This window comes from Typopeltis vanoorti, chromosome 24, assembly GCF_054136105.1.
Source record: "Typopeltis vanoorti isolate ZY-2024b chromosome 24, IOZ_Tvanoo_1.0, whole genome shotgun sequence".
NCBI classification, from domain to species: Eukaryota; Metazoa; Arthropoda; class Arachnida; order Uropygi; family Thelyphonidae; genus Typopeltis; species Typopeltis vanoorti.
Window position 1 is genome coordinate 16697591 of NC_143572.1, and position 25167 is coordinate 16722757.

Below are 25167 nucleotides of genomic sequence, written 5' to 3' on the forward strand. Positions count from 1 at the left end.
AGGGGGAGTTCACCATTGCTTTCCCCAAGCCCCCAATTTTATCTGGACTGGCATACGGCTGAGACGTATTCATGACTGTAATCCATGTGTCCACGGGGCTGGTTTTCCTGTTCTGGGGGACGAAAAACCCGAGTTTTCGGGTGAAAAATACTCCCTACTTCCGTATGAGACCGTCTCATCATCCACATCTAGTATCATCCACAACGACTCTAGTCCCTAATGCTTCATAAAGAAGAAAGACATCAAATAAATATAAAAAACAAACATATTTTTTATTTTATTATATTATTTATATTATATTACTTATTTTTATAGTAATTTCACCTATACAATACCAAAGATCTATAATATACTACAGAGGCAGCCCCCCCCCCAAAAAAAAATAGAGGACCGAATAACTCCAGTAGGTTGGGCTAGTCTATAATTGTTTAAATTTTTGTGCCTTTGAGACCTATGATGTCTCAAAACATATATATATCAGTCAAAAGGAACAAGAAATATATTGACATAAAAGAAACTTAAACTTCTATGAATTCCAATGCTAAGATTCCACTGGTAATTTTAATTAGCGTCATTAGAGCAAGGCCTAAATTAGGCTTCAGAAAAATATTATGAAAACAATGCATAAGTAATTTTGACAACAATGTGTTTGATGAACGTGTCGGGGAACGACAGGAAGAATGCCAAGTTGTAGATCAACATATCTCCGTGAGAGTAAACAATCCCATATTCCTCTTATTGATGATGACTTCTTCCGTGTAATCATTTTTGTTTACTTATCTGGTATAAAAAGCCTCCCAAGAAGTGGCAAGTAACCAAGGCGTGCCAATTTGAAGTAGCTATAATATAAAAATTATGTGCTTTCACATTATAAACAGAAAATATCAGACTTATGGAATGTAAGTCTGATATTTACATTCCATATTATTATATCGTAGTTGCTTCAGATTTGTGCGGTTAAAGAACTGTAAGATCTTTAAAATCATCGACTAAACCCTAAATAAGAATGAGTTGATGTAAATCCCAAAGATTCGAGAAGTTTACATCCGTAATTGGAAGATGTTTTTCCCCCCCCTGCAACATTACATTCTCAATTTGTATTATTTCATTAAATTAACAATTATCGCTCTAGATTTTTTTTTTTTTGCGAATTTTAACTTTTATTATTATTAGAAAAACACGCTAGAATCGCTTTGTTTCATTAAGGACAGATGCGTTTAACACGACATTTCAAAATAATCCAAACTGATAAAACAATGACATCACTGCCTGAGAATTGCAAGCTATATAACATGGGCCACGAGAATTGCTCTTCCACTCATATCCACTCAACAGATCCACACACAAATATTTCTCATCTCGATTATCACGGCAAGTAAGATCGGTGAAATGATTTTCTGTCTTTCGTTTACCTCGTCTATATCAGAACAGTGAGTCCCATTTCCAGTGTATCCCTCAGGACATGGTCCGCATAAGAATCCAAGACCAGACTCGACATTCATGCATCGGACTCCTGGGAAACAAGGATTATCTGAACAGCGAATAGAAGGTTTGCAGATAACGCCATTACCAGAATACCCGGCAGGACAGGGACCACATCTGTAGCTTCCATTGTCTAGTTCAAAACAACGCACTCCTAAATGAGAGAAAAACAAAATGGTGAACACATCGAAAAAACAGTGGAATGAAACATATAAAAATAACACACAAGACATTTTTATAAACATTTTTATACAAAAATTATATTATTTGTTATTAAAAATGTCTTTTATTTTTAATAGTATGTTCTGGTTCCGGAGTGTACGCCAAGCGTCATCCATCGAATACTGGAATAGTTTATCTACCAAATGCGAAATCTCTGCTTTCAACATTATTAATCATGTTAAGTACGGGATTATTATTTATACTGGCTGGACTTACAGAAGCAGCTGATGCTGTAAGACCAGCAGTAATGAGTAGCAAAGCAGCCGGAAAGAAACTGTCGGTAAACATTCCAAGCCGCGTGATATCAGTGTAAAATAAATACAGTATACCAAGTACGTTATCCAAATGGAATGGCAGGCTTAATAAAGATGCTTCATATGTAATATCTCACTTGAATTTAATAGTAAACAAACTGATCATAATATGTTGCGACACTGTCTTCATCAAAGAATTTTTAACCATTAAATGGTTAAAAATTATTATTTTAATAATTAACCATTTAATTAGTCTTCGTCCACGGTGATTTAACTATCTTCAACAGCTCTAACTGAAAATTGTCGACTATTGATATGATACTTTATTTTAAATTCGCGATGCATTTAATTTTGTTTTTTACTCTGCAGTAAAATAAAAAAAATAAAAAAGAAATAAAAAAACAGGTGTGTAAACACCTGTTAATACCGAAGAACTCGAGAACTGTATGTAAGTCGGAAGGATAATACTAACCATTAAGTATAACTTAATGTCCCCGTCATGGAGACAAATTTCAGTGATTATACTTATGCTACCGCGTACGGGGTAGCCGACACGACTCTTGATTTGGAAATGATGTCAGAGTTGGGAAATGAGCGAATCATTCCACCCATTACAAGAAATATCAATATCATCCAATGTAATTTAAATGGTATCGTTACGCCAGCAAGCAAAGAAAAAACTAAATGAACTATTACTACTAGCTGACAAACATGATGCTGAATTTATCTGAATCCAGGAAACCAAACTTCGACAAACCAACAAACTAAACATTAAAAACTATGAAATCATAAGACAAGATAGGCTCACGGACCAAAATAAAGGAGGGCTTCTGACACTAATCAGAAACTTGTCATATAAAGTTGTTCAGTTAGATATAGTTTCAGAAGGAACTGAAATACAAGGAATCTAAATACTGGAACCAAGTAAAAAGCCATTCATATTCAATTGTTATCATCCTCCTGACAAACCTGGACCAAATCTTTCCAACCTATCCCATCTCATTGAAGAAAACTCCATTATCTTAGGAGACATGAATAGCAAACACCTGTTATGGGGTTCTGAGGAAATAAACCCAAGAGGAGAAAACCTAAGTAATTTCTTAGATGAAAGAGGACTATTAACTCTCAACAGTGGAGAACCTACTTATCTGTCTCATTCTTATGGTACAAAAGATACCCTGGATATCACTGCGGTGTCTCCTGATCTTCACGACAAAGCTATTTGGTCTGTTTTTGGGACCAGTAGGAAGCGATCATACGCCAATATTAATCAATCTGAACCCAAAAATGACTAGACCCACCCCAAAAAGAAAATATCATTGGAACTTCCAGAAGGCAAATTGGGAGAAATACAAGGATAAAGTAAGTAAAATGCTGAAAGATCACACATGCCATGATGACTTAGACAATTAGACAAAGACTATATAACTTGGAAGATTACTATCCTAAATGCAGCAAAGAAAAGTATCCCAAAGGGTTACACGAGAAAAGTTATTTCAAACTACACAAAGGTCCACCAGGAACTTGCCAGTAAAATAACTAAAAGAAATGAATTATTTAACATATTAAAAATTGGAAGCTCTCCAGAAACCAGGATCGAGTACAACAAGATAAATGCTGAAATTAAACAAAAGTACAATATATTGCAAAGAACTAGGTGGTACGAATTTTGCCACAACTTAAATCCAAACACTTCAGATACCAAACTTTAGAAACTGACTGCTAATTTAAAAAGAGACCTACCAAAGGCAAATGAGACTAACGCGCTAAAATATCCAGATGGAAATATCAAAATTGGAGATAGGGAGATCTCAAATACCTTGGCCTTTCATTTTCAAAATATAAGCAAACTAGAGATGAATACTAGGAAAGACCATCAAATATCAAAACAGGCTCGACAGCAGAAAAATGCTGCAAACTCCCCAAAATATAAAAACAAATTATTCTGAGATCCATTTACAATCTCCGAATTGGGAGATGCCTTGGAGAGACCAGATATAAAAAAAGCATGTCGACCAGATAACATACAAGGAATTATGATGAAACATCTTCCTTCCCTAATCCTAGATTGGCTACTTCGCCTATACAACAATAGCCTAAAACAAGGAAAAGTTCTGAAAGACTGGAAGACAGCCACAATCATACCAATCTAAAAGCCTAACAAACCGCAAGCCCAACCAGGAAGTTATAGACCAATTTCACTGACTTCAATTCCAGGCAACTTAATGGAAAAAATGATACTCCAACGTTTGAATTACTATCTAAACAAAAATAGTATACTACCACATTTTCAGGCTGCCTTTAGAAGAAATCACTCAACAACTGATCAACTTTTCTACTTAACCCAAACAATTCAAGATAACTTCCAGACCAAACCTACCAAATCCAACATTGCAACTTTTATAGATTTTAGCAATGCTTTTGACAAGGTGTGGAGGAAGAAACTCTTTTCCAAACTCTGTCATATTGGAATAGAAGGGAAAGTTCTTAATAGGATCTATGACTTTCTAAGAAATAGAACAATTCGAGTTAAAATAAATAATACCTTTTCCAAGAAAGTAAAAATAAGACAGGGACTTCCTCAAGGTAGCATTTTGAGCCCACTCTTTTTTTCCATCTACTTAAATGACTTAGATAAAACTATAAATAAAGAAACAAAGATAGCTATGTTTGCTGATGATTTGGTCCTATTATCAGCTCACAACAACCTAGAAATAGCAGAAAGTAACTTAAACAAAGCATTGAAAGTTTAGCTACATACACTGAAAACCAAAAAATCAAAATTAACCCCACTAAATCAGAAATATATGTTTTTACTATTAATAACCACCTCAGAAAGTGGAGACCAAAGTTTAAGCTAAACAGTCAACTAATTACATTTAATGAAAATCCCAAATACCTTGGAGTTACTTTGGATCCATCGCTAAGCTTCAATAAACATATAACCAATGTTGCAGTCAGAGCAAAAAAAAGACTAAATATCATGAAAAGTATCTCAAGTAAACAGTGGGAAGCCGATGCTAAAACCTTAAAAGTCACATGTACATCTATTATCCGTCCCATAATGGAATATGCTTCGCCAATCTGGATGCAAACATCACAAATCAGTTTAGACAAATTTATAAAAATTCAGAAAAATGCAGCTAAAATCATATGTGGACTAAGGAATACAACTCCTGGAAAAATAGCAGAATTCGAATCCAACCTTGTTCCTATAAAAATTAGGTGGCAAGAAAATCTTATCAAATTTGTAGAAAAAAGAGCCAACCTTGCACATCATAGAACAAGTGAACTTTTTAAAAACTGGAAATCAACAAACAGAATAATGAAAAAATCAACAATGCATGAAATCATAGAAAATAACATTCCCTTGGATTGTCCAAATAAATAGCCGACTACCCAGCATTTCCTCCAAATCAAGACAGGAAAATATAGTTATCAACTCTGAAATAGGGAAACATGAGAAAAAAAAGCCTAGAAAACCCTGAAATCTTGAGATCATTAGCCCTTTCAAAAATAATGGAATATGGACCTGACTCAATAAAGATCTACACAGATGGCTCCAAAAATCCAAATGGCAATTCTGGGAGTGGCATACTCATCTATGGCTCTTTCATAATATAGAACTAAAAACAACTAACAGTATTAGATGCAACTCATACCATGCAGAATTAATAGCCATTAACACAGCACTGCAACATTTGGAGAAACAAAACCCGGAGTTTATATTTTTCACAGATTCCTAGCAGCCCTTCAAGCTATTAAGAACTGCTACACTAGCCATCAAGAAATACTTAGAGACATAGCAAAAACATAAACAAACTACATAAGGATTCCGAAATAATCTTCCAATGGATCCCATCCCATGTGGGATTAAAGGGAAATGAAACTGCAGATGAAGTAGCAAAAATGGCCGCAACATCAAGTGATATCACAGATTTCGATCTTTTTAAAACCACCCAAAAAGAAAACATAAAAAGAACAATTATTCAGGCCATGACTCACCACTGGTACTCAGCAGAAAATCCAGGAGCTACCATCAACTCCAAGTTTAATCGCAGTGCCACTACCATGATCTCTCGCCTCAAGACCAATCAAGTTTAGCAATGGCATAAAAATCTTCCCCACCTGCAAAATCTGTAACATCGAGGAAGCATCACCAATGCATTTGCTAAACTGTATGAATATTTCCAAATGTGAACTCTATAACAACTCAGAAAAGGTGCTGTATAAAATACATGAACTTCACCTCTATGATCTGGTGTAATAATACCATGGGATAATAAAAAAAAAAAAATACTCTTCAGTAAGTTTTCGTACGAAACGTATGCAAACGCAACCTATATCTAAATTTCAATAAGCATAGCCTACGACTACTATATGAAACATTCTACACATGACAGTTCTGATGCTCTGTTGTGTGCGTCCACATAACTTCACTGCTATTTTTTGGTGACATTGATGAACTGTTCTACCTGGTATATTTTACAAGACTTTCCCGGTTTTTAAATTCTTACACTACTAATTGCATGGGCTTTAGTGAGTCCCCCCCTCATATATCTTTTTATAATTTTCATAAGTGATTTCCTAAAGTTTAGCAAGTCAATAATCCTAAATGCTATGTTATCTTGCCAGCATTTATAAAGGAAGTATACACAGTAAATGGTGTCTTGATGATCATTAGTTAAGTGTTCAGCTAATCAGTGCAAGAAAATACAAAGCGATCTGGTTAACGAGGAAAAAATAAGAGTTTTTAGTGTCTTCACATCTTAACTGAGGCAGGCCAAGTTTAAGATGCTTGAAAATATATTTGTTTGCATAAAAACTGGAGAAGAAATTACCATGAAGAAATGCATACATCTATGGCAGCCACACTAGTTATAGTATTAATACAGCCGTATTCTCATTTTCATGGCGATGCATTTGTAAAATTAGTCGTTCTCAACTTTATCTCATGTAAGATGATGAAATATCCAAATACCATGCAATGCTAAATTCAGTTGAATATTATTGCGAATGACACACAATAAGCTGATTCCTAACAAAATGTTCGTTTTTATGGACTTTAATTACACCTGGAATAAAATATAAATATGAGATTATACTATTGTAATACGTCCATGTAGTCTCAGCAATTCAATCAGTATTGACGATTCCCCTGAGTTAGGTGCTTCACCTTTGTTCGAATCCGCCTAGGAAGACTGAGTGAATGGATAATAAAGGTTTTTTCTACTTCTAAAACTTGAGGGGGGGGGATTTCATTCCAAAAGGAGGCAAATAATATACTTCTTATAACATTAGTTGCTTCGGTAACTAAGTGCGTGAGCGCTCATTGCAGATAAACATATATCATATTAGAAATCTTTAATATATATCTGCATGTATGAACTTAAACATGTTATCGTTAAGTGAGAGAAACAAGGTTTAAAAGTTTTAACTTACCAGGGAAACAGGGGCGATCCGCGCAAGTTATTAGTGGTTTACAGTTGATCCCATCTCCAGAGAAGCCTCTCGGACAAGCTCCACACCTAAACCCATTAGGTGTGTCTTCACACGAGACACCGGGAAAGCATGGCTTATCACGACAAGTTCTTCTGACTAAAATAGGACATAAAGATTGAAAATTGTTACAAGATTAGAACACTTCTAATTAAAAAATGCATCAATTAATGAAGAGATTTATCAACTTACTTCGGCACATCTCACAACGCTCAAGGGTCTCCCTCAGCAGTCGCGTTTCCCTCATCTGAAAAAAAGAGTTCGAAATTTCGTTGGTTTCAGGGGATTTCAAATCATTACTCATAAACCCTTTAAAAATCTTAAATCCAAAGACGATAAAATGTTTGCATTTCAAAAGTATTCAAACCTGGTCATAAAATGACGTTATTGAAAACAGTTTATAGGTTTTTAAACTCAATTTAAGTGAACTATAAATTACGAAATAAGAGTAATTTATTGTTTTAAAAAATTATGAACAAATGGTACACTGAGAAGATGACGGGAATGATGACCGAAATCGGTAGTTTTTGATTCTTTGCGAATCACTCTAAATGGAAGTGTGTTCAGCATTGCGGTTCTCCAGTCTAGACTCGATTATTCTCATAAACAGCTTCAAGAATCTGCGAATCCATGTTGCCTATAACTATAAAGTTACATTTGAAATCCGTATGATCGATCTACAGTTTGCAGACGAATAATTATGGCTTCATGGTCAACACAGCGACACCTGGAAGAAATGAATAGATTTCCTGGGGATACGCTGAGAAAAAAAGAATAATGAGTTTCGTTTTCTCACGTGTTTCTTTGGAGAAGGAGATTCCTAAATCTGTCCAAATATATAGCAAACTGTTTCTTAGATCATTTCTTCACTGCAACTTTCTTCTGCAAGATCATTGTAAATAAATTTCCATGATGTTTATTCGATGCTACAGATTCCAAGATAAACAATTTGATAAATCTGAAATATGATTGCACATTTTCCTATCAAATGTTCTCTCAACGATTTCTAGATAAACACAATGCACGAAAGCGATAGCAAAACTTAATGTTTTGTTTTGTTGATACATCCACGAATGAGTTTAAAGTGCCGAAAGAGGACAAAAGTACATAAAAATCTTATTCGTAGTACTCTTTGAAGCTATTACTGAGAAAAACTGAATTCCGTACTTCGATTTAAAAACCGAATTACAGAAGAGATTACCTACGAATCCCCCGGAATTTGAGGATTTATCTGGAAATACATTAGTGAGCAAGAAATAATATCCTTTAATCCTTTTGGATTCGGAGATTTATGTCGAACAAAGTGCAGCTACAACCCTACCTTTGTGTTATTCGTTTAATAGAAATTGAGAAGGGCATTTCGATTCCATTTATTTTAATGGGATGGTGCTGTTTTCGTATTATAAAACATTAAAACATTTAAAATCACATCTGGAATTGCATTCAGTGAAATTAGAGATGATAATAAAAAAGAAAAATAAATAAAATTTAATTGTTTGGGTATCAAATCGACAATAAATCGAGAAACTTCAACCAGATTCTAGAGAAAATAATGCAGTAACGTCTCAAGGTTCAAAATAAAGGACCGAAGGAGGGGTTGTCATCTAATAACAAATACATTGGTTGCTTGATATGGACAGCCTGATATTCTGAAATCGGCTGCGTATCAGACGCTTGACCACATTTAGAAACACATTTTTAGAATTAGGGTTAGCGCAATGTACATCTTCAATGAAGATCGGAGGATAGATCCTAAAAGAGCACCATACCTGGAGATCCATATTCTTTCGTAGTTCTCGGACTGCTGCCGTCAGCTCTGCTAGTGTTTCTACAAGGAGATCTTGTTGGTCTGAAAGAAATAATCACCGAGTAAGTAGTCGAACAGTGATTAAATTGCAACTTAGTCTCTTATGAATTCATCGGGGGATATAAATGATGTGTACTAACAAATTGTAATCCCAGCATTTGTGATTGTTTGTGCAACTTTCGAAGAACAACGCATGTTCTTACAAAAATAATGTCCAGTTGCTGGAGGTTACGCGCAACTTTGCTAATTAATTTTTGAAGCTAACATTAAAGTGAAAAAAACTCTGGATGGACCATCGAAGTTGGATAGCAGTGCTGTAACGAGGGCATGGCGAAAGAGGCGCCCGCCACGGCGCAACTAGGTTTGGGGCGCAAAACGTAAAAAATTAAAATAATAAAAATAAATAAATAGATATAAAAGTCCGCTGTTTTATATTGTATTTTTAAATAAAAATCGGCTATTTTACATTGTATTTTTAAATTTTGGCAATACGCCTCTTTAGACACAAATTCTGCAACTCATTTTGATGGGGTTAATAGTAAGTATTTAACACATTGCATTTAGTAAAATTTAACTTGTTACATTTGATTTTTTTCAAAATTTTTGTCATTTTTGGGTTGGGGGGGGCGCAAGTTAGACACTTGCTGCAGGTGCTTCATACCATCGTTACTGTACTGTTGGATAGCATTGAGTACAACCAATGAGGTGTCTTGTTGTTGGAAGAACGAGTTCTTTATACATTTTTTGAGATGCCCATAGGCCTAAGATAATTTTGCTCCTCATCAGAATGCTTATATATAGAAATGTTGTTAATTGCCTGTAGTTTACCTCATATACTTTCAAAAAAATGCTCTTCCTAAAAGTAAAGAAATGAACGCCGTATAGGTTTGTGGTAAAATTTTATCCGATCTATCTACTAATTTGTCTCATCTGCTATTTCTAATCTTTATTTCTAAAACCATCATTATTTCCTTTGTAGACCGAAATAGCACCTCTGGGAATGAACGTAACCACTTAGCTTTTACTGTTAACCAAATTATTAGAAACAAACAAGAAATAAAACTTTTAACCTAATCGCCACCGCCGTTCCTTATAATGTAGAAATGCCACTTTCAGAAACTTATTGTAGCAGCAGATATTGCATTACTCTTACTGACAAGGCGTGTTCGGTATCATCGACAGACCTTCTTGCTAAATGATTAGCACTCTGGAAACGCCACTAGAACGAGCACTGACCTCTGAAGAGCAAAGTCACGTTTCTTTTTGTAATTAGATTTTCAAGAACTTCTTTCTTTCGAGGATTATTTTCTCTTCTTCTCTTGAGTAAACCAACGAATTACCCAAACAACGAATTTAAATTGTTGGGCAAACAAAGGAGATTAAGAATCACTCCAAAACTAATAGACTTTTTTTCCCTATTCATTAAAAAAAAATCCATCCCCTGATATCCATACTTCAATCACACGCATTATGAAGATTGCGTACAAAACCTTTTGTTATATTCGCCATGCTAATTAGTTTTGTAAACTAAATTATCCACTAATACCTTTAATACCAATTACATATAACTAAGTAAAGAATAATTACATTTTATAAAATCAATTATTAAGTTTTTTAATTAGAAAATATAAGAATCTTAAATTTGATTTGGGTTACATGATTATTTTTACTTAGTTAACTGTAACGTGTGCAGGATTCCAAATAAATTGCATGCCTGATTTAATAGCAGAAGTAATTTGATGGAAAAACTTACCTTCTCCATTGTAATAGACTTTATGAAGAGGCTGCGTATGTTGAATATTGTTGTTGTTGTTGTTGTTGTTGTTAATGCATCCTATCTCTCTTAAGGCTCTCTCTAGAGTGATATTCACGAGTATTGTCATATTGACCTTTTTATCTCGATCCTAATATAAGAAATATCTACTGAAGTATATATTTATTGTTTACGTATGTTCATATGTTAAGATCATTAATGATTTAAAACTTCATTGGTTAAAACTAAATCACATTGAATATAGAAAGAGAGAATAAAAAAGTATAAAATCAAAATTCTGATTTCGAGGTTTCGAGGAAGTCCTTTAGTTGAAATGACCTAGGTTCCACTCCCGTATATGATGAGAAAGACCTTTATATAAGGGCTTGTCGTAAAGCCCTTATATAAAGCTTCAGTGGTAAAGCCCAATTTTCGGATTGTCAATCAATGGTGATTGGCAAACCCCGGTCTCATATGGAAATGAAGAGCTCATTCTATAATTATTATTCCCTAGTAAAGTAGCATTGTACTACAACCAATTTTCGGACTGACGCACCCAAAATAAATAAATAAATAAATAAAAACACTGCCTACTTCTGTTGCAATGTCACTTTAAATCAGTATTTTCAAATAATTTTTGCAGTATCCCAGGTAAAATGTGGTAATGAGAGGTCATGATTTGGTTTGCAAGTGTACTGGTAAAAGTGACTGCTGAGAGAATCCGAAAAAGTGGAGAATTCATCAGATAAAAGTAATATTTTTTTAATATCGGTTGTACACAGCCTTTTTTGGAAATTCAGAAACATGAAACACAGTAGAATATAATTTGCGCATGGATAATGGCTTGCATCTGACATGGCACTGATTTCACAAGATCTTTAATGACGTCGTTGTGGGTTTGTAGTTATGCTATCAGCAAGGCGCTCGATAATTCCTTAATGGATGAGAGAGCAGTGTCAACATGTTTGATTTCATCACACATGTGTCTGATTCAGTTCGAAAAAGACAGACAAATTGTGCGAATTCATCTAGCTTTCAAGATAACTGATGTCATCTTGTGTTCCTAGAAGCATTTCCTTACACCGAGTGTGTGTGTGTGTGTGTGTGTGTGTGTGTGTGTGTGTGTGTGTGTGTGTGTGTGTGTGTGTGTGTGTGTGTGTGTGTGTGTGTGTGTGTGTGTGTGTGTGTGTGTGTGTGTGTGTGTGTGTGTGTGATATGACGCATATCCTGGAAGATTCCGTCTTCATTCAGTTGCAAAATGGGATGGTAAACGTGTTCGACTACGAGACGTTGACAGGCCTCACCAGTCATATGTTGGTCAATATTCTATAGGGGGATCCTAATTCTAACTACCAAAACCTGCTCACCTAATGCTATTATACCATCTGGTGGATCTGTCATGATGTCGTGTCATCTGTCACAATATATCCAAAGCCGCCCATCTGTTTGATATAGCAGGAACTGCGACTCATAGGACAAATATACTCTGCCCACTTCTATGGCGTTTCCCTGATGTGTTTCAGACACCATGGTAGTTGTTTAGAACGATGATCTTTGGTGAGAAAAAAATGTCTACTGGACCTTCAGTTCTGAAATGTTATGGGATTCCAGAAACTGAAGTAAGATGCATCGTCATCTATTGATACTGTTTTGCAATCTCCATGTTGTTTTAATGTGCCAGCTGTGGCAAATCATTTATTGGTTTGTACGAGACGTTGCACCTTTGCTCACTATAAACATGCCAATTTTGCTCATTTACATATTTGTTGGTGAGAGGCGCTCTCGCCACATTTTATGCCATTCTGTGAGCAACCATAAAAGTCTGGATTATATTTCATTATTATTATTATTGTATCTTTTACGTTTTTTCTAAATGTTTATTTATTTTATAATTGTGAGTTTTTATTTTTTATGTTCCGGTTTGGATTATTGGCGTTTTTATGGAATCTTCCAGTTTATATCATATAAAAGTTACATTCATCGCTTTAAATCCGTAATTAATTAATAACATTTAATTTATAGTTATCTAGATAATTGGAAATAAAATCAAAGAATTAAAAATTAAATTAAATAATTTAATTTAATTTAATAAACAATTAAATAATTATTTAAATTAGGTTATCTCGATTAAACTTCAATTAGTTTTTAGTTGATTCAACATTTATATGAAGTGAATGATTTGTCTGTAATTTTTTTTTTAAATATATTTCATTTTATTTACTCATTCGTGACCTCGCATGGATTCTTTAGAAATTTATTTTAACCCGGTCAAGGCTTATCAATGAAGATTTCCAGATGAAATTCAGTGCACAAAATGATTATACAGGCTCTGGTAGAATATCCAGAGAATAAAAAACGATCTAGATAATGCGAAGGATGGAGAAAGATTATTTCAAATCGTTACTTGTATTAGCTACAAGAGAGAGAAAAATATTTATCAGTCGAGTCGATTTAAGAACAGTCTAAGAATTCTTGTAAGCTTCGATGTTATGTTAACCTTAGAAATCAGACAAATCATTCATGATGACGTCTGTTCTGTGATCCACTCTATTCACCTCTTCTTCTCAAGCTTGCAAGACTTATTTTTTGGATACGGCATCAGCGATAGTTATGGACAGTAGGAATTAAAAAAGATAGATTGGAAAGCTAATAGGATTTATCTTTCCAATCATGAAGTGAGTTGCGAAAAAAAAAAGCCATTTCTCAAATAGAATTCTTGAATTTATTTTTAACTGCATTGCCACCCGCAGAAGTTAAGTTTAAAACCTACACTAGTACTCGTAGAAAGGCCACCTACATTACAAGTAATGTAAGTGGTTAGACAGAGTAAAATAATTCTGTCTGTCCACCCACGTTTGATATGACATTTTGTCTTAAACAAATGCTCTCAATCTGAATGATTGAGAATGAAAATACAAATTCTCATCTTAATTCTCATGCAAATTCTCAGAGCCTTAATGAAAATGCAAATTCTCATCTCCTGTTAAAGCCCTATGGTTGTACATACTCTCGAAACATGAATAAACGAGTTGCAACTACTTCTATAACATAAAAACAGGAAAGTGCGTGTTTTTTCTCTGCGGCACTTTCCATCATGAACGCTTCAAACCAAGAAAGTTATATTTGCATTTTAAATTACAAGAAAAACTGCTTTCTTAAATGCCGTTGATTCCCGATGGGGATTCAATGTTAAATGGAATGTCTGACAAAATAAGAAAATAAGCCGAGAGAAAAAAAAATTTTAAAAATGGTTTTATAGCCTAAGCCTGAGATGGAGTAGGAACAAGTAAATGACATAATTAGATCCACATGCTATCTATGTAGATGGTAAACAATTCATAAAGATTGTATACCATCGCAAAAAGGCTTATGCGGTTACTACCAGCCTGTTATCAACTGAAGTAATACAATTGGTAAGAGTTCCAAATGAGTTAACATTTGGATTACCGTTGACACCATCATGATTTGATTTTTAACGACTCAGGAAAAAATAAAAATAAATGTTTAATTTTGCTTCTTCCATTGGATGTTATGTTGGTATTCGTAACTTCTTATTTCTACTTTTTGATAGAGTGGAAATTACTTTTACGGTATCTTACTTCGAGGTTATTTTAGAGCAAACGCATTTTTATAGTGGACAGGAAATTTCATTAAAATCACTCTTTGAAAACTCTGAAGACGTGTTTCAAAACGAAAAAAAAAAGTTGCTTTTATAGGGATGTGTGTGTGTGTGTGTTTGAGTGTCCCAAATATTACATAATAATGTCGCCCATCTTATATCTCGCGACGTTGGAGTGCCATAAAACGTGGGAACGCATATGCTGTAATGGAATAGTGTGCCAGTATGCCAGTTAAATGACAACTTAGACAACAGAGGAGTAGAAAGAAGAAAAAAAGCGCGATCCTTACCATCTGCGATGTCAGTCCTGTTGACATGTTACGCAATAATGTAGGAGGATGCAACGCGCAAGGCACATGTGAATATCATTACACCATCAGGCGCAGCCGGAACTTGGGGCAATTCTGGAGAACATTATTAGATCGCCCGCTGCGGGCATCCGGCTTTTTTTTTATCTCCAGAAAAATTATCTGTGCCAATAGTCGAGGGTTTGGCCGCTAAAGTTTAGTCTCTCTCTCTCTCTGAACATCTATCAGCAAAGAGAAGTGAAATTCATAAAACCACTTTTAAGAAACATATTAAAGTTCAGTGCATTAAAAGAAGCGCTAAAATAAATGACAACTTCTCTTGTTTATTGAAGAATAAACTTTAATCATAAACTTTATTTGGTGAGAAAGAAACTGGATTCAAATCTTGTGTAGGATTCGATGAATTTTAGTGAGTTTACTAGCAAGACTAATTTAACCAGTCTTAGACAGATGCTGAAACGTCTTCATTAAAAAGCAACTATTAGGCGAATGTACAATGCCTGTAAATGTGTGTGTGTGTGTGTGTGTGTGTGTGTGTGTGTGTGTGTGTGTGTGTGTGTGTGTGTGTGTGTGTGTGTGTGTGTGTGTGTGTGGTCACTGGGTGGCTCGCCTATTATTTACGTGGAAGACATTCAAAGAAACGACCCCTTGTTTCTCTCAGCAACTTCGATTTGTCCTGCTATGATACAAACAAACAAGCCGGCCTGAGAACATGCATTTGACAGCAAAGAAACGAAGAGTGGTAGTATATGCCCACATAGGAACGCATATGCTGTGGTTGCGTCCAAGGAAGCGGACGATTCTGCTGAATACTTCGCAATCATCCATTCAAATAATTACTTATGTAGTTTCAGTTTGATTGGACTCTCGGCGAAAGCCACAACTAAGCATGCTAATATGAGATTGGATATTGTCTGTTATCTGCGCGTGTTCTTCGGCCGATTTGATCGTTTGGCGAAATGAAAGAACGAAAAGAAAAGAAAACTATACCATTTCTATATACGATTGGCTAATTCGCTAATTAATTAAAATTAAAATACACATACACAGTTGGATGAAGATAGAAAGGTTTTACTATTATTTTGCTAAACCAATCTGGCCAGTAAATGCATGCAACTCGCGTCCTGGATTTAGCTAGGTAGACATTAATACTAAAACAACTCGAGCTTAAAATATGCTATACTTTGGAAAAGAGAGTTCCACCAATTACATTCGTTCACCTTTTTTTTTCTTCATTAGAGTAGAAATTAAACTGTTGTTTTAAGGATACTTGCGACATAAGACTGAATGATGTAATCACGTAATCACAAGAAAGATATTTATTTAACCAAATATTTCGGTCTGGAAATAGCAGACCATCGTCGGTGGTATTACAAGAACAGTTTAAAAAATATACAAGCTAGAATACTAACAATAGATCGTTGAAATTAGAACATGCCGCGTGATGTTATATCACTAAGTATGAAACGAAATATTTTGAAGTAGAAACATGATTTTTACTTTCTACTATCCAGCAACACATGAAACTCAATGGCTTTTCTGAAAAAAGTATTCAACGTCTTCTTACATCTTATAATCCTCCACAAAACAACAAAGATTCAATACGTCGAGTACCTATTCCTTATATCTCCGGTATTTCAGAACCTATCGCAAGAATTTTGAAGAAATATGATTTAACAGCTACGTATTCTCCTATTAACAAATTGTCTTCTCATTTTCCTTCTCCTAAAGACAAACGCTCAACTTTATCTCTTCCTGGAGTTTATCAAATTCCTTGCAACTGTGATCTCTCTTACTTTGGACAGACTGGACGTTCTCTTGAAAAAAGAATCCAAGAACATCAATCATCCATTCTTCACAATAAACCTGAAAAGTCTGGTTTGGCTCAACACGGGATTGAAACTGACCACAGCATCCTTTGGTCCAAGACGCGCCTCTTACATAGATCCCGTTACAGGTTCGAACGTTTGTTCAAGGAAAGCGTGGAGGCCTTGCTCCATCATCCCAACCTGAATCGTAATGACTGCATATCTATATCAAAAATCTGGGAAAGCCTAATCAAGATTACTCATTATTATTATTATTATTATTTTTTTTTTTTTAATAGCAAATTCAATCATGTTTCTACTTCAAAATATTTCGTTTCATACTTAGTGATATAACATCACGCGGCATGTTCTAATTTCAACGATCTATTGTTAGTATTCTAGCTTGTATATTTTTTAAACTGTTCTTGTAATACCACCGACGATGGTCTGCTATTTCCAGACCGAAATATTTGGTTAAATAAATATCTTTCTTGTGATTACGTGATTATATCATTCAGAAATTAAACTTCTCTTTAGTAATATGAAACTCAAGGTTAAACATAGAATATGTCATCGTTCTCGTAGCCAGGCTATTGATGATTGCACCAGAATACACAATCCCAATCGGAATCTATTACAAAAGTGCTTTTTTTCGCTAATTACAGTTAGTGAAATACTATTTTTCTTGAGATGAGGAACAATGTTCAGGAACTTTGAAAATTCTTTTTTTAGAGTATTTCAATCAACTCGGAGCTTTGCAATTTATTTGTGTATTTGTTGATTCATCAAACAGCAAAAAGTCCCACTGGAACCCTGATTCCGATACTATCTAGAAGGCTTCTACCTAGTAAAGATAACGTTAACATTACAGTGATATTAAAGCTTTATTCTTATCAATTGTGGACTGATTAACTTACGTTTTCAACCGTGCAATCTGTCTGTACAGGACAAAAATTCTGGTAATGCGCATATGTGATTTTCGATGTGATTATTATCCCAGTGAAGATTATCCCCCCCACCCCACCCACACAATTCCAAATGAATCTGAAGCAAGTGCAGGACAAATGAATCATCATTCACATGCACCTTAAATAAATATCTTTTTTAAAACCTAAAACTATTTTTTATAAGTGTAACTAGCTCCTCTAGGTTCATACTGTTCAAGTATAAACATACATCCGGCACAGATACCAAGATGGTCCCTCACTATATTCAGAATAAAATTTTAAACCGCCTCCTTTTAATATTCGCCTGAAGGATTTTTATACTTTTTTATTATAATTAAAACTTTTTTTTATCACGTGCCATTATTTAACTGGTGTAATAGGTGAATTTAACAACTTGTAGTTAAACGCGTGCACAGCAGTTCGCGATGGGGCCTCGAGACAAAAAGCTCCGCACGCTTTTGCCACCATGTCTTTTGTTGAAAGAGTCCATTAGAGGCACCACGCATCTTAAGGTAGTCGTATTTCACCGAGGAACGGACGCTTCTAGAAGATTTCTTAAGTTCATTTCATTTACATCCAGGTTCCATTACTTTTTTGAAACTTCCTACAGTTTCGGTGGATGTCTGAAACTCTTCTCGAGTTGGTCATTAACTTGCCAGGTATTTGTAATGCGGTTCGTTTATAGCGTCCCTTCAATGACTTGAATAAAGCAAGCGATTTCAGAACAAATCGAGTAACATCTCGAATGCCAATAGTATTGAACGTCATAATTTTTACGGGTTCCAAAGTTATCCAATTAACAAAATGTATGACTTATTTGTGCCTTTCACTTTTTTTCTCTGTCTGTAATGACAGTCACATTAAACACAGATTAAGTGTCAGATAACTTAATATATATTTACGCTTAATGCTACACATTAAACGTTGACATTGCTTAATTTGTGGCTGTTGTGCAGGCTTGAATTACTTCAGCTCGCCCACTTCACCATTAACTGCATCACCAATTCCTATAATGAGTTTTTTTGTTGTTGTTCTTCGAAAATGGAAAAACGTACGTGGCAAATACATGTCAATATTTTTAATTTTTTTTTAAGCTTTAAACACATCATAAAATTAAGTTGAAATGTCCGTCTTAGGTTTCATTTTGAACAAATTATTTTTGTCCTTTACTACTACAAGGTTCAAATAAATCTAAACTAACCTAACGTTCATTTGTGATATTGTTTGTTGCCCTTTTTGTTATAACGATTTTGTTATATTCATAATTCGTTTATATCATGTGTGAGTTAAACGGATTTGACACAGAAAAGGAACTTAAAAATTTTGAGAGTAAATAATCCCGATATCTTCTGCGATAAGGCTCCACTTTCAACCGAAGCGAAATTCTAAATGTTTTTGCATCCAAGATGACCTTCAAAGCAAGTTTTCAATAAATGCACTCATCTTCATCTGCTTTAAGATGTTAATAATACTTTACTTGGATTACTTGCTAAGATTTCATACCAATACCAAGTTAATAAAACCTTAATGTTTAAAGCGCTATGAAAATAAATAACAATATTCAGTAATGTCTAAAGCAGTGTTTCTCAATGTGGGGAAAAACATCGAATATGCAGTAAACAATCGTTTTGGAAAGCATTATGTATTTCACTTATGAGATGTATATTTTGTTTATTTAGAATATATGCTCATAAATAAATAATGTGCACATTACTAAATTAAAAACAGAGAAAGAGAGAAAAATTTACTCACCACCTGCACTTCGGTTCCAAGAGGCATTCGCACTCTTTGACGAAGGAATGGCTGCATGGGAATATTTTCCAGTAGGGTGCAATTCATAAAAACCTGCATGTTAGTCAACTGTTCAGCCTTGGGTACAATGTACATTAGCAAATGATTCTCCAATAATTTTTTTCCTGTAGTAATGTACAGGTTCGATTCTTTTCTAGGCCCGTGAAGTGTTAAGATAACTGAAACTGAACAAAATAAGTGTTGTTAGAGAGATGGAGAGAGAAACTAAATAAAAGCAGTTTAATGATATGCAATCACGAAAAATTTCGAAACTTGAGTTAAAATTAAATAAGATTTTTTTAGATATTTTTATATTTGTAAATTTTTCCTAATGGTGAAAAAAGATCTGTATAAATAATTATATGGATACGAAAATTAGAAAACATAATCCTTATGTGTATTCTAATTTTCGTGATATGTATAGCCAGAAAATTATAAATCCCATCTTATTATCTTAAAACCTTTAGGAACCTGTATAACGTTTTCAACGTGACAAGGATATACTTCCTTTTTAAAGGCCTAGAACAGCCTGAAGCTGCTGCTTCGATGGACAGAGAAGATGGCTAATATTACGATTCTATTCATCGAACTATTGACAGATTTCACTGATGGCTAGGAGTATAATTATCTTAAAAGCAGCCATCGCCCTTTATTACAAAAATATAATAATGTATGATGTGTGTAATTTTAAATATTACTCATGTACTTAGTAGCATTTTATCCCTTCAGTGATAGCAGTGGATCCACCATATGATACAGACATTCCACATCGTGCGGTTTATAGACTGAAGGTTGAGATATGGAGGAACCAGAACTCATGTAGTTCATTCATTTTCTGCAGAATTTTGTTTGTGCTACAGTTATTTTGTACCGGAAGCGGATGATAATCATTTTTAAGCACTTTTATTCTGGTATCCTTTACAAGTCAGCGACTTTCACAGTTTTTTCTGTGATTCTTCCCCCATTCTTTCTGGCACATGGCCCTTGAAACTATACCAAACGTTATACTACCAATTTAAAGAACAGTCAATAAGAAAATCGCCGGAGAAGGATGTTGGACTTTTCTTATACAGACGGGTGTTAAGACCCGTGTGTGTAAAGGTTTTTGCTGACACAACAAAAACCCTCCCTCTCTCTCTCTCTCTCTCTCTCTCTCACGCACGCACGCACACGCACACACACACACACACACACACACAGATTACAGGTGTGATATATCCCCTCCTTCTCATTCAGAAAAATATTTCTAAGTCTAGATGTGTGAGTTGGAATTTGATATTGCTATTAAAAGAATTTTTGTATTGTCTCTCGTTGTTTTTTTTGCCTTAAGCAAATTCGCAAATTCGAAACTATGCATTTATTGAATGTCAGATTTGTACATGCTTGATTCATCATTGCTAATAATCTTTGGGAAATTTCTATAGATGGTATGAAACAATTCTTGACGCACAATACTAAAAATCATCTTGCTGAATTGAAATTTATTTAATATATATATATATATATATATATATATTGCATACATACATCACTTAAAAGATCATTCGAATACGCAAAATCATACGAATTGAAACAATTTAACTCGATAATTGGCACTTTTTAATACAAAACACGAAGAGAAAATTTTAATTGGCTAACTAATAGCAAAATCGTTCTGGGGTGCACGATTGACAAATGTCTGCGCCACTGTTGTGCAATAAGTAAGCCAGTACTCGAAAGGCCTGGTGCATGTGCCATGTCCTATTTCTGTGAGGTATCGATTTTTAATTTTTCAGATGCGCAAGGCGTGGAGAGTAATTTTTAGCAACATTTTGCATCGCCAGTTCGGAACGAAAATTCCGAGACGGGTTTAAGCATAAAATGAAATATTCATCAACTAAAATAATCCGAATGAAAATAATTTTGGGGATGAGAAATGTAGAGCACGCTCAGCTCACATACCAGTTCTTCAAAATAAACTGCTATTATTGTGCTATATCAAGCTTCGACTTCAAGTGCATGTTCGATTTGGTTTTTTAAATGGAAGTTTCAAGGATAACCTTATCATCCACTGCCAACCTATACATGGGTCTTTTCACAATGAATTTTTTTTACACAATATATTGAATAATAATTATATGAAATGTATCATGCATTGTGTTCTCGGTATAAGACTGTAAATAAATATATGGTGATTTTTGAGTTTACTTTTTCACTACAAGCAAAAGAAACGATCAAATACAGATGCGTATTGATCTCTTTTACAGACAGACAGACATACTCACTGTTATTCGAGCTTACAATCATAGACTGGACGTCTCCAGTGACATTTAATCAGAAGAAACTACAGATGTAGTGTTTTTGCACAGTCAACAACAAAAAAAAAAAAAAGAGAAGGATTTCTTTCCATTATGAAGGCTCTACAGATGTTAGCGATAAGGAGAGGAGAACATTCGTTTTATTCTTAATAGAATTCGAAACCTGTAGGCAAAATCGAAGTTATTATTTCTTGAACCATATCAATGGACAATTCCAATGTTTTCACAATTTGCAGGCTGTTGTTTGCAAAATATTCAATGGCTCCCAAGATATAGTATTTTCCTGTAACAAAATAAGCAATTCGAAGAAAAGGATTAGTTTTTTTTATTATTTTTATTTTTTTTAGGCGTTGTCATCTGCAGAACGCATTAACCCTAAAAGGGATCGCGTAAAAATATCAACACACAGATGGCTTCCTTTGTTCGTGCCATTTTGAAACTAAAAACTGCAGATTAAAAAAAAAAGAAGCAAACTCTGATTAGACCCACTATATAGAAAGCTAGAAGAACAGAGTGGGACTAAAGGATCCATTAAAGGCAGCTGGCGATTTTAATGGATCCGTTAAAACTAATAACAGCACAGAGGAAAAACGTGTTGCCAAATTTCCTATTGACTTCATTACATTTCGGAAAAAAATCTTAACAGGTGGTGCCAACGGGCAATAAATTATACTTAAATATAATATAAAGTGTAGCAGACAGGGTTATTTTAAAGTTGTCTCTGCTCTTCGCCTAACTAATATAAAATACGGAAAATTCCGATATAATAAATAATCTAAAATAAATGTATTATTCATTTTGATGAAGACCACTGATTGAAATAATTATCAGAAATGATTTTAGAATACCAATATTATATATACACAACGGTATTCTGGAATCATAATTCTTTTGTACCATAAGAAAATATTTGTAACTATTTTTCAGCACCTTAACCCTGCGGAGGTCGAACTTAAAAAAATTGCAGCGTAGGTCGCGTGTATCTGAGAGATACATTCATTACTATTATGTGCTAAAATGCCATAAAACTTAAAAAAAAAAAAAAAACACTGCAAATATAATACACGATGGTTTATTTATTTTCAGTTACGATCTAGAAATTATTGAACAAAGAAACAAAGAAAAAAAAAAAAAAAACTAAACTAATACTATACTGACATCGAAGGTCGTGGTATCTCTCAGATACAATTTGCTATGAAATATCACAAATCTTTACATAACACGTGTTAAACCAAAACTGACTGCATAAACAGTGTGGAATATCTCTCGTAACATATGAATGCACAGCTACTCAGGACCTCCACGCTATACACTGGATATGTGTAAGAATATTTATATAAACAATTTGCATGTATCTGTCAGATCAGCTGCGACCAAATGGATAAAATTTACGCGTATATAAACCTTGGCTTACTAACACCATCAAATGTGTTAACACCTTTTTTTTTTTTTTTGGTGAAATTTTCATGGAAAAATGGATACAGTAATGCTTCATTATCTTTAGGCGGTTTACGACTTCTTGATGCAGATGCGGGCTTAAAAGTGCCGCCTTTAAAAAGGAAATTCGTGCGTGTGCGTGTGCGTGTGTGTTCATTAGTGATTTAGAGGACACAAAATGTCATCTGTCGAATTTATTAACCCTAAAAGAGACGCGTACAAACACAGATGACGTCCTTCTTTAAGTTGTTGAACAGCTTTCGTCTACAATCTGAACTGGGTGCTATCAAGTTTCTCTAGTAATAGCTATACACAGATTTCTCAGAAAATTACTTCAAGTACAGAAAAGATCCATGGCAAGATTACTGAACAAAATATGGAAGACGTGAACGAAATGTAGAGCTTGTATTATTATTATTACTATTATTACGGGAAACTCCAGGGAGTCATTGGACTCATCGAGGGAGGCCCCAAATCATATTCATCACAACTATTTGACATTCATACAGTATCTATCATACCTCGCCTTAAACTCATTCACTGTCACAGCATCCACCACAGACTCAGGGAGCGCATTCCACTCATTCACTACTCTAAAAGTAAAGAACCCAGCTCTAACACCTTTACTAACCACACTTTTGCCCAGTTTCCATGGATGTCCCCTAGTTCTCCCACAACCAGCCCTGTTCTCAAAAATATCTTCTGAATTAATTTTATAGAAACCCTTCAGTAATTTGAATGTCTCAATCATATCTCCCCTCCTCCGCCTATCACCAATTTTTGCAACCCACAAATCCTCAACCTGTTCTCATACGGTTCATTCCACAGACCTGCTATCATCTTGGTCACTCGCCTCTGTATCCTCTCCACCTCCTCCCCATCAAGAAGAAACCTAGGTGACCAAATCTGAGCACAGTAGTCGAGATGGGGTCTTATCAAGGCTCGATACAGAGGAACAATAACCTGCTTGTCAACGTATTCTTCAGCAACCAAGTGATTTGATGAGCTGTTTTGGCCACTTTTGCAATGTGTCCCCTAAATTTCAATTCCTTATCTACCAACACTCCTAAATCTCGTGCCTCATCAATTTCCTGGAGCACGGTTCCACCAATGTAGTAAACTGCCGCCAATCTTTTCACCCCAAAATGCATAACCTTACATTTTGTCACATTAAACTGACATCCATTCTCCTTAGCCCAGACCTCCAATCTATCCAAATCATCCTGCAAAATTTTGACGTCATCTGCATTCACTATTGCCCTACCCAACTTCGCATCATCCGCAAACAAATGAACTGTTCCTCTCAGATCATTTCCTATATCATTTATGAACAAATTAAACAGCAGTGGTCCAAGAACAGATCCTTGTGGCACACCACTAGTCACAGGCCGTCTTGTGGACTCTACTCCCGAGTAAACCACTCTCTGATATCTCTCCGTCAACCATCCTCCTATCCATCTCACCAACCCTATGTCCATTCCCATATGCTGCAATTTACTGATTAGAATTCCATGTGGAATCCTGTCAAAGGATTCCACATGGAATTTTATAGTCACCTTGTAGGTGACTATAAAACAGGAGTACAAAACGCGAGAGATATTGTGAAGAATATTGCATGGAATTTGCTTATTTGAACCCTCTTCAGAGGGAAAGTGATTATCAGATGTACTCACACTTGTGCAAGCTACGTAGGGTTCAAAGAAAAACGAACCGAAAGCACAACTTACCCGACGCAACAGTCCACTTTAAATAGTTCCGAAAATCAGTTACTCAATACCCTTAGGGTTGAGGATGAATTCAGTGCTTCTAGATGATATTTGCAATTTAAAAACTGTCATGAAAAATGTATTTTTATTTGTGAACTTCCTTATGTTCATGATTAAGTCAATAAATAAACAGGTTTCGTAAAATTACCTTCTATGACGCTTATTCGAACCATTTCT

General features: G+C 34.8%; 1 protein-coding gene across 2 annotated transcripts in view; it reads right to left on the minus strand.

Moving 5' to 3' along the window:
* Positions 1 to 25167, minus strand: part of LOC150092957 (cartilage oligomeric matrix protein-like) — a 92423-nt gene that overhangs the window by 50701 nt on the left and 16555 nt on the right. For both annotated transcript variants that reach the window (XM_090413404.1, XM_090413405.1), the window contains exons 3-8: positions 19452 to 19675; positions 11018 to 11168; positions 9227 to 9306; positions 7650 to 7704; positions 7401 to 7556; positions 1413 to 1636 (exon numbers count right to left, since the gene is read on the minus strand). In XM_090413404.1, the coding sequence (XP_090269530.1) occupies positions 1413 to 1636; positions 7401 to 7556; positions 7650 to 7704; positions 9227 to 9306; positions 11018 to 11168; positions 19452 to 19675 (890 nt within the window). The remainder of the gene's footprint in view (positions 1 to 1412; positions 1637 to 7400; positions 7557 to 7649; positions 7705 to 9226; positions 9307 to 11017; positions 11169 to 19451; positions 19676 to 25167) is intronic.